Raw genomic sequence first — 12,110 nt, forward strand, 5'->3', positions numbered from 1 at the left:
CCTCTGACTTTCATCTATTTGTGAGGTTGTTGATTTTCCACATATTTAGATGTGCAGGAGGTGGTGTAAAAGTGGCTTTGTGATCAGGTGAAAAACTTCCTGGAAATAACATACAAGCTAGTGGACTGCTGAACCAAGTGGTTTGATAAGGGAGGTGACTATATAGAAAAATAATCTATCTGTTGAACCCCTACTATTGTGAAAATAAATTGTAGAATGAAAAGTTTAGATAATTTTTCACTCATTGTCTTATTTATAAATTCTATCCAGACTGTAATAAGATGCATGTTTATGATAAAAATTATCATGTAATAAAAAGTAGATAACACATTGATTTCTAAGTCAACTTCCTATAATTTTTAATCCAAGAACTCTTTTTTAATCTTCTTGCACAAAATAGATGTATGAATATATTTATATTTATACTATAAATATAGTTATAGTTATAGTTAATATATATTTATAATATAAATTATATCGCAGACATTGCGATATAATATCGCAATGCCATAATAATATCGTCTGCTGTAGTAATAAAAATAATTTCATCTTATCTATTGAAAACTATGTTTTCAAAAACTAATTTTAAAGTAGAACAATGCAAGTCTTTTGCCTACTTATTAAAAAAAAAATAATCAAGGCAAACAGACCATCATCAATCAATACTTTCATATTTTATAGAGACAAATATATATAGTAAAACCTAGTTAAAACAAAAGTAACAACAAATACAGTCAATATAATATCAGACTGCAAGTCATGGCTTGCTGAAATCAGCATAATAAAACAGCTGTGGTTTTACTGTAAAGTCATCATTATATTTTCTTTCTAATACACAGCTAATTTCTAGCAGTATTTATAAAAACATTTCTTTCCTTTATAACCTTTTATTTATCCTGCTGTTAATTAAAATATGTTTGTACTGCAATAAGCTTGTTAAAAACTCATAGTTCAATGAAAAAAACATTTCCTACATTTGCTGAGAACCAAAATAGCAATTAATTGTTTTTTAATTCAGTTACCATATTAAAACTAAGTATCAGAATACTTTTTAAATATTAAATGATAAAACCTTTTCATAAATAATTTAAAAAAATATAATCTCTTAATAAGATTATGGACCACTGAATTTACATCAGGAAATCAGACAAAAATGGAGTGCATTTATGAATAATTTGCCACAATTATTACAGGCTTTCTTCAAATAAACTTACAAAAACAACACAGAAAAATACATAGTTTAGTGAGATATAAAACTAAATTTTTTTCACCAAGTATTTACTAAGACATAACTCTGAAAGCAAACTTTTTCTACTATAATTAAAAAAAAACTTGTATTTTAAACTTCTATAAGTAATTTTAATTATAAAAAAAGCTGATGATGGTTTATCTCTTTATTTGTTTGTTTACTTCAGCAACTGAACGCTAACTCACAATTATTTTACTTCTTTTAGTTCAATGGCAATGGATTTTGTAGTACATGAAAAATCACAAGCTTGACCAGTTACGAGCTGCTGGTAAGGCTTGGTATTGAATCTTCTTGGTAAAGGAAAATCCTAGCTTTCCACTATGAGGCAGGAAAGAGATAACTTCTTTATTGTAATTTTTAATATTAATTATTATAATATATATACATACATACAAATTAACAAAACTGCACAAATAATAATGTATTGTACTATATAGTTACCTTAACAATGCATCCTCTGACAAGTTCTTCTTCTCTAATTGTTATATTATTTTGATACTTTAAAAATACTGGTGGATTATCATTAACATTATCGATTTTTATTTCTACTCTACAGGAATCTTCATAAGCACCATCAAAGGCTCGTACACTTAGAGTATACTGGGAAAAATAAAATAAAAAGAACAATGCATTATTTAGTAGATTATTTATAAAACTGGTTTAGATTTTGAAAAATATCAGTTATTGCAAAAATAAAAAATAAAAAAATAAATTGCAATATCAAACAAATAATAATAGTCTGTTATTCATTAACGATGATTTTATAAGTTATAACATTTTGGTATTATATATGAACATTAAATTTAACATTTGAATAAGATTGGTTAATTGTAATTTAAGGTTGAATTTAGCCTGTTTTTAAAAATGAGAAACTAATAAACTATATCATATTTAATCACCAGGATATTGTTGAGTAAATACAATTAGTTAATATTTACAGATTTTTTTTTTATTAGTTAAACCCCCCTGCTGGAACCCTTCTATCATAATTCCAAAATCATCACTGTATGCCTGTGTATAGGAGATATTTACATAAAACTGGTCTGCTATTCAGCTGAAACACTTGAGTCCAGTTATTATTTCTGCTGATGTGAGATAGTTTTATTACTTTTTAGGAGCTAGAAGACTGAAAGGAAGGATTAAGAAATTATAATTTTTCATTGTGCACAAAATGTCCACCTGTGTCTTGTCATATTCATACATAAATTAAAAATCTGTATATTAGTATGTATTTACCGATGTTCACTTAAAACTCAAGAAATACTTGGTTAATGTGAATTACTTTTTTATCACTGTTTTTATAGAAATTTGAGGATTGTTTTAGATGTAAAGGTATCAAGATAACTCCAGTATTAGGCGAGTAGTACATTTAAACAGAGAACATATTGTACTTTACAATATTACTTTTCATGCTCTAATATTTTAAGTTACTGTCTAAATCATGTTCAATAGAGCAGATAGCAATGTGATTTATGGAAGTGAAGTTTAGAAAAGAGGCAATTTTATTTTAGTATATTCCAGCATTTATCAAAATCAGCTTAACTGTTTTCAAGATATTGTCTATTTAATAAAACATTTTAACTCAGTGATGCCAACCTTGGTATTTCGTACAGACTCAACTTTCATGTTATGCCGCCATCCTCCATAAGAAATATGAAATTCTGCATGACGTACTTTGCACTGTCCACATGTCCGCAAGGTTGAAGTTAGAGAGAATCTGACTGTGTAGCATTACAGTTGAAGTAATGAACTTCAGTTTCATAAGTCAGTGACCCCATTAACATCATTTTTATTTACAGTATTACATCATTACTGTTAGCATAATCTAAGATGTAAAATCCCAGACACCATTTATTATTATATGTTATTCTATCGTTGTTAGTCTTCTAATTTCAAATAATTGTAAAAAATTATGATCAACAAACATAGCAGCATGTTCATAAATTATATGGTACTTTATAGATATTCTTTTGTTCTGCTGTAGACCAATATAGAACTTGTTTCTGAATCTGGGTTAGGCCTACACATTATCTTCCAATCGACACCACAGCTTCCTCAAGGGTAAATCTTAGACTGAAGCTGATCTTGAGGTGATTTTGAATGATTCTATGAAAGTTTATTTTCTGACAGTGAAATTAGTGAAAATCAGGAATGACATTGCAGTTGTTGATGCTGCTAGTGATGGTGAAGTGAGTATACAGGACGATTTCAATCGTCCATTTATTTGGGAAGACATGGGAAATTATTGCGGGCAACGGGAGTTATTTGTTGGTAATTCTGAACCACAAAATGCTTCCTCCGTAAATATAAATTCAATTGTCTGTATCTTTTATTTTTTATGGATGAATCAGTATATGCCATTGTTGTAGAAACAAACCTTTTGCAGGATGCGTGAATTTTCTTGTAAAATCTGCATAACACCAACAAAGTTTGTCTGAAAAAAAATTTATTTGAAGGTTTTGATCTTCATTTGGATGTGTGTGTTTATTTACAACAAGTGTAAAGTATGTACTGTATATTCTTTTCTTCATGATACTAATGATAGTGCGTAAGGCTGCTATAATTTTTTTGTATTGTAGAATTGAATAAAATAATAATAAATTGTACGTAGAATTGTTCTTGCATTATATAATTAGTATAAGGAGTAAAATTAGTCATTTATATGGTGATTTCAAATAGTTTTCATAGGATAATAGCAAAAAATAAATAATGCAAACAGAATAATAACTATTTAATGATGATATTAACAATCTATATACTTTTCTGTGCATAATGATAAAAATCCCACATTTTTTGGCTATATTCTAGAAGTTTTAACAAAGATGTGCATTTTTTACTAAAATTATTTAAATATTCTCTGACTGTGGTCACAGCATTTAAATCCAATGGCGCCAAAGGGTTAATAGACTATATTTTTCTTAAATGATAAATATAATTTTTCTCTCTTTTACATTTGTAAATAATTACTAAGATGAGCTATTTTATGCTATCTTTGTGCTCTGTATAAAATTAAATAAAAATTTTGTATGGTTTTTGCTTCAATTGCTTTGTTAATCTCAGTTTGTGCCCATTATCTTGATTTGTGTTCTGTTTTTATAATCCATCACTCCTTCGAATGTCTCCTTGAATGATGGAATAAATGTCATGCAGTTAATTTAGAGCAGTAGTTATTAAAGTTGGGTGGTGGAGCTGCTATTGGCAGGGGGTGACTGCACTATCGAGAGCATGGTAGTCCATGCAGTTCTGAGATGTGGCACTGTCTTGCCGAGAGTGGTCTTCAGGCATGGTATTTATAGTGGGTGATGGTATGTAGGTCTGAATTTTGTTGTTTCATATAACACATTTTGAATGATATGAGTTTAGCATTGTATTGACTCATTACTTAGTTGATGGTTGAGGCACTTACAGTCATAAGCGTTGGTATTAAAATTGGACTAGGCACGGGTTCATGCTTCCGTGGACTCAGTTAGCTAGTTCAGAGGGTGATATTGTAGGGAAAGAAGAGCGAAGATGTTCAATAGAAGCCTAAAACGAAGGCATTGGCTGAGATAATAGTTTTTACTGATGTAAATATCTGCCAAGGCATTCGCATCAGTGGCATCCTGACTGAGGCCTGGCTGATGACTGTGAGATGTAATTGGTTAGGGGGTCTAAAGATGACCTCTGGTAAAGCCCCTCAGGGCTTGGAATGGAGGGGGTGGTGCGGCGACAGGAATTGCCACAATGTGGGCGATCTTCCCCTATGGGGTTGGGATGTGATTAACATAACCTGTTTTAACAAACTTGAAAAATGAACTTATTTAAATTTGGCATATTAAACTTACACAATTTAAATCTTAGCAATATCAGGTGCTTATTAAAATATTTGACAGTGGACTTCCTACTCTTGACAAAAAGTAGGTTTTCACATTTACTTGCTCAGGATGGACTTAAAAAAGTAAAAAAATTAAACTTATGTTGATTTAAGTGAACCCTTTTTAATTTACACACTCAGAATGCATTTTAACAAAATATTCCAAATGTTGAAAATGAAAGAATATCAAATTATATGCAACTTTTAAAAAAACATTTTTGAAATTTCAAACAGGATCTTTTTACCAGATCTGTTCTTTTCTTGAAAAATAAAAGATCTGGTAACTAGAGAAACACCAGGTAGTTGATTTACTTTGTGTGATTATATATTCTGATAAGAATGGTTATTTGTGGTGGAAAATGATGCCAAGACAATTTGTTATGTTCTTTTTAGATGCAACTTTACTGAGAAAATTTTCCAGTGGAACCATTAGTGTAACTGAAATGGTAGTCAAAAATTGCTGAGAAAAGGTTTGATAAGAAATTCACCAAGTGGGTATAATACAGAATACTTAAGCAATAGTTGGCTGTGAGATTTTCTTGAAAGTTTATGATGAAATTAAACAAGCAAACAGATGTTTTTATAAATTTCTTATTGCTGGGAGAAAAATTCTAAAATTCTATCCAAAATAGATATTATGTTTTCAACAAACTTTCTCCAGTTGACTTTACTGAAAGGAAGAACTATTGCCGGTGATTTAATAAGCTGATACTAACAATGTTAGTGTCTTAAAAAAGCTAGCGATCTTAAAAAGTAGTTTCTGGGATAATCAAGATCTTGATATCTTCACCATAGAGGTTTAAGCTGGGTCATCAATTTACATACAGACACACTGTATGTAAATAATGAAGAAAAATTTTAATAATGAAGAAAAATCAATCAAGGATAAGGAAAATGAGCAAGTGGTGAGAAAGAATATTTTATACATCAGCATAGATTGCAAGCAGTAATTTGCCAGTCATCCCAGAACTCATTTTTGTTTACACTGTCTTACTGTAAAAGGTTAAATGCAACTGCTGAGTCCAGAAAAAATTTGCTACATTACTGTTCCTTCTCTAGAAATACTAGGCTAAATATTCTAGTCAAAAAATTATTTTTGGCTGCCTTGAATTACTTGAATATATATAAACAAACAAATGCATTCGCTATCTCCACTGTAATTAAATATTTACTGTTAAAAATAGCAAACAGAATTTTAATACTTACACTAGTAACATTTTCATAATCAAGTGGTTTGTTAACTCTAATCTTTCCAGTTTTTGATTCAATGAGAAACGCATCATATGTATTACCATCTGTTATACTGTAAGTAACAGGAGATGCTGAAAATAATGAAATTCATTTTAAAAAATAAATATTTAATGATTAAAAAGAGTAAAATGAGTTGAAAGTAATGAAATTATTGATTCCAAAACAAAGTCAGTAAATTAATTTATTGCTTTACAATCTGTTTATTAATGACTTTAACATAAAGCACTAGGCACACAAGGAACTGGTTAAACTTGTTTTTCTTCTTTCATTGATATTTGCTATATACTACAGTCTTGGAAAATAGTTGGAATTTAACTTATATTTCAGTGATTTATAATGATGAATGAATATGTTGAATCCTGTGAAACAGGTAATTGCAGATCACTTCAACTACTTAACATTCTTTATTTTCCATAGTATCTTTGGCTTGTTGTTCTTGAGGAAGGCCATGCAATTTTTGAATAAATTTATTTCAAGTGTAAGACATCAACAACTGTTACAGTTGTTACACTAACAGAAAGGAAATAAAAGATTTGGTTACAATTATTTGAATGGTTTAATACCCTTGACCATTTATTTTCCTTTTTGTCAATTATCATTTTATTTTAACAAATTTTTTTGTGTTCTGTATCTATAATAATTTTTACTTTTAATCTTTATCTCCTACATTTTTTACCTTACACTTATTCTTGTATTTTCACTATTTGAATTTTTACTAATAATCTTGAAAATTTTCCAATAAATAATCCTGCTCATCTTTCCATTGAGCCTTATACAAATAAAATTGAAGTTATCTATTTATGATTTTAGTTGTCTATCCTACTAGTTTTATTAAGTTTAAAGATTTAATTTTGGAAACTTTTGTCACATTCTGTCATTCAATGCTGAAAAAAAGAGTGCCTTAATATTATACCTTGATGTTCTAATTTAGAGTAGTTCTCATCCATAGATCTATGTGGAAAATTTACCTCTGGACTATTTTATCTAAGAGGAAGTTATAATAAGTATACTAATAGGATTAATAAATCTTGAAAATTAGAGTGGTGATTTTTCATTGTTTTCAGCTGTACAAAAATCGAAGGACTGCCCATTATGGAAAAATTTATTTTTTCAAAATTTATTTTATTGTTCAGGCTATACCTACCAGTAATGAGGTGGCTACTGAAAGTACTGCTATTTTCTTTTAGTAATCAGTCCTTAGTTTTTCCCACCCTAGATATCTATGTATTATGAACACCTAAGGAAGAATATAAATTTATTAACAATTAGCTTCATAGGTAACTAAAAGTACAAGAAAAACTATCACAATTACAAACATACGTGTATACAAAAATACATAAAATTGCAAATACATACCAGTGTCATCATCAAGAGCTTTAACTTCTGTAACAAGAGCATTTATATTAGCATCTTCAGAAATGGCTTCAGCAATATACAGAGATTGAGTGAATTGAGGTGGGTGATCATTTTTGTCAGCTATTTCTATTCTGAACACTTGCTGACCTATAAAAGTAGATACAGATACAAATATTAAAGTATTTTCATTACTTACAAGACAGAATACTATTCTGAATTAGAACAATTAGAGAAAGAGAATTTAAAAAAACATATGTTATTAAAATATAACCACATATGAGTAATTTGATGATTTTATTCTGCTTAAAATTTGGCTAATAAGAATTATATTTCTAATGGTACATGTATTATATGTAATATTATATTATAATGATATGTTACACATATTTAATAGAAAGAGTTGGAAGGGGTGTATTATAATGTAATATATGCTACATTTATACACATTTACATATGAATGTTCAATACTGAGTATTGCAGGGAATCTTGCTCATTTTAATTATTAACATTTGTTATTATTTATTTTTATAAATAATATTATTATTTTATGAAGAGTGAACTGATGAAAGAATGAACAATTTTTATACTTATCCCAATTTTTAAATATGTTTTATAAAACTACACTTATTTATTTTGAAATAATAGTATTAATGTAAACATATAGTGAAGAATATACTTTGATAACTCAAATTTTTTACTTCAAAAATAAAATTTATCTATGTTCTTGAAACATGAAATCAAAATTATGGAAATACTTCACTGGATTGAGGTCTATTGTCTTGAACACAAAACTGTTTCATGTAGTACTGTTACTGTTAACATTCCTTTTTTCCTTTTAAATTAAAACAAAAAATTAGATTGTTGACAATGCTTATAATACACAAATGGCAAAAAATGAAAGTATACAATTAATAAAGCAATCTAAGATATTAGATAAACTGTTACTAGTGAATTAAAGTAAGTTTTATTTTAAGAAAATAAAGAAAACAATAATGTAAATAAGATTAAAATAGTAAAAATATATATATATTTTTTTATTTAACAAAACAATCCAACATTTATGTCTATCTGGCTTAAAAAATCAACAGAGAGAAAATGATTGTATTAAACATAATGTATGTATATAATGGCACATACTTACATAATTTCCACATAGTTTTTGTCACATATATTCTGGTAATTATTATAATGAAATTAGTTTTTGCAGATTATTGGACACATAATATCAAAGACTGGATTCAAATTAAAGCTCCTTATTGCTTTCAAATTGCTGGGCAGGGAGTCACTTTTATCTTAGAGAAAATATGGTAGTCATTCAGTACTTAAGTCTAGGCTATAGGGGGATGGTTAAAAATGTTCCATTTGAACTGCTTAAGTAAAGTCTTTCTTTGATCTGTACAGATGAGGGTATACATAGCCCCTTCATGAAGTCAGTAAAAGTATATCTTAATGAGAATCTTGTACAGTTTTGTTTTGGATTGACTTCTGAACCTGTCTCAGTCATTTTATTATGACATAATATTGTGTCCTATTTAAAACAACAAAAATCATGTTATACATTTTACAATCTGTGGACATTACAATATCATGGTTCGTTCCATGGACCATCAACTACTGCTTTACCAATACTGAACAGTGTGAATTGTAGACGGTGTGAATATGTAATGAGATTATTGGTTGCATCTACTAGAGCTGCACACTGTTCTTAATGGCAAGCGGTTTACTGTCAACAGCCATTTGGAATTCAAATTTTTTTAGTCCTTATATTTATCAAAGATTTTTTAAGCTTATCACCACATTTTTTAAACATCACTTGTGATTGCAAAAGAAAAACTGTTTGGTTGTAGTAACATTTAGGAAAAAAGTAACCAGCTCATGGATAAGAAAGTGCAAGGTTAGACCAAAATTAGCACTTTTACCTATGCTTCAATATACATCATTAAAACTGTCACTTTTAAATAATATTAATTCCTTAAAAGTAATTAGCTCAATTACTTGTAGTAGTAATATGATAGATGTACATGAAACCAAAGTAAATAAATGTAACAAAAAAACTATTAAATTGAGAAATACAGTGTGAATCTAAGCAATTTCATGATCACAATATGTCTCATTTTTGCTTCTGTGGCCTTATATTATAAAGAGGTGGATGTATATATATATGTAAAACTTACCTTTGTTGTGCTCCCCAGTTGAGTACAAAGCAGATGGAGCATTATCAGTACCAATAACTTTAACATTATAGAAGTCTTGTTTCTCCCTATCAAAAGTAACTAATGTAGTTATATTTCCAGTATAAGGATCTATTGTGAAAAATTCTTGATTATCAGCCAATTCATACATCACCTATGTTACAATAACAATTTACATAACATAAATATACAAATATAATAAGTGAAAAGATTCTTTATTTTAGTTGTGTGGTATTGATATACTTTCTCAATGTTTAAACAAGTTTTGGATCGTAGAATGAAACCAAAAAAAAAAGAATGATTTATACCCTGAGACTTGAATTAAAAAATATATTCTTGGTTAATGGATTATTATTATTATTCCTCCTTAACAGAGTTAAATTGACAGTAAGAGAAAAACTGGTCACCTAATTTGGAAAGCAACAAATAATTCTTTGAAGAAGCAGAAGTAGAGAGAAGAAAAGTCACAAAATAGTTCAGGAAAAGAAAATGTAATGCTACCAGATGAGGCAGAAGAAAGATGCTAGACTGAAGAGAATTAACAGTGTAATGGATTATTAGATCCTGGAAAGGAAGATGAGAAAATATGTTGGAAGAAGAGTGATTTGGGTTTAAAACAAAACCAGATCTACAACAAATCTGGCATTTATGATGTGATAAATGATATAGTAAACATGTCAGCAGTATCCAAGGTTCATTATTAATGACTAAGTAAATATATTGCAATAAAATAATCAAAAGTGTGATTCTAATTTATAGTGTTGGAAAAGATTATAAAAAAAATGAGAGTATGAATAATAGAATTGGAGAAATTAATGCAACAAGAATGAATAAGTTAAGACTAAGTTGGTTTGAGTTGTAAGAAGTTGGAGGGACATTGGAGGACATTTTAAAAAAAATGTTTCAGTACATAGTTAACTGATAAATATAAGTCTGGTCATGAATTTCTGAAAGTTCTGATTTTTTAAATTCAGACAGCCGTGTACTAACATTTTCTGTGCTAATGTATGTCACCTATACTTATATGAGAAGGGCCGGCCTTCAATTCATTGTTTTGAAGCTCAGGAGCTACCAGGGCAACTAGATTTTTTGCCAACCTTTTTCGTTCATAATTTGAATTTTTGATTTTCGTTCTCTTACATTTTGTTTTTGTGAAGCACGTCGTTTTGTTGGTCCCATTATATAATTTACATCATACACTAATAAACTAATCAAATAAAAATTATTACAAATATAAACAAAAAAAGAAAGAAAGGAAAATGTCTGTACCCATAACCAATACATAACCTATGGCCAAATATATAACTAAATACTACAACCATATCTGAACAATGTTTTTAAAACAGCACCTTATTTATCCTAAATAACTACACAAAGTGAAATTAAAAGCAGTAATTAATGATGCAATGTATATAATTTATATCACAAATCAAAAGAATCAAAAAATCCAAAACTATTTGTCAAAATATTACATAGTAAACAAAAGTGCATGACATAAAATAACTATATTACTCAAAGTGTAGTGCTGCTACTATCAGATGGAAAAAATTGTACCAAAGAAGATAAAATAAGCTTTAAAATGAGTCCCAAATAAACTGCTTATCACTATTGAAACACAAGAAATAAATGTTTAAAGATCGCCAAATTTTTGATTTAAAAAGAAGAAATCTCATCTAGCAAGGACCTGCAAATCTTTATTTTAATATTTAGAGTTAAAGTATAAAAAAATATATATATCACATTAAAAAGCAGATTTTAAAGAAACAATAAATAAATAAAAAATTATTTTTTTTTTAGTCAAAATTTTCAAATTAGTCAAAATTAATAATGTTAATTAATATAATATATATATATATAACATACTAAATTAGCTACTTATATTTACCTGGTTGTTAATTGATGTACTATCTGCGTCAATAGCTCTAACTTGCATAACAGGAGTTCCAGGAGGTTCATTTTCAAGAACACTACCTGATACCACTTCCGTAAATACAGGTATGTTATCATTAACATCAACTAATTGTATATTTATTGATGTTTCTGCAGCAAGATTATACTTATTCTATAAAAAAATAGTATTAAAAATAAATTGTAATAAATGTATATATGTTATGCTGAGTAAAAGATTTATTTAGAATAGAAAGAAAATTAAATTAGAAAAGACATCAAATCATTAACTTATGGCAAAAAATATGCATATCAGTAATCC

At 28.3% G+C, this 12,110-nt stretch overlaps 1 protein-coding gene across 1 annotated transcript in view; it reads right to left on the reverse strand.

Annotated features, from left to right (window-relative positions):
* Nucleotides 1-12,110, reverse strand: part of LOC142325854 (DE-cadherin-like) — a 91,872-nt gene that overhangs the window by 38,953 nt on the left and 40,809 nt on the right. The window contains exons 8-12 of the mRNA XM_075367877.1: nucleotides 11,787-11,963; nucleotides 9,884-10,055; nucleotides 7,710-7,856; nucleotides 6,309-6,424; nucleotides 1,691-1,849 (exon numbers count right to left, since the gene is read on the reverse strand). Coding sequence (XP_075223992.1) covers nucleotides 1,691-1,849; nucleotides 6,309-6,424; nucleotides 7,710-7,856; nucleotides 9,884-10,055; nucleotides 11,787-11,963 — 771 coding nt within the window. The remainder of the gene's footprint in view (nucleotides 1-1,690; nucleotides 1,850-6,308; nucleotides 6,425-7,709; nucleotides 7,857-9,883; nucleotides 10,056-11,786; nucleotides 11,964-12,110) is intronic.

Source organism: Lycorma delicatula, chromosome 5, assembly GCF_047948215.1.
Source record: "Lycorma delicatula isolate Av1 chromosome 5, ASM4794821v1, whole genome shotgun sequence".
Taxonomy (NCBI): domain Eukaryota; kingdom Metazoa; phylum Arthropoda; class Insecta; order Hemiptera; family Fulgoridae; genus Lycorma; species Lycorma delicatula.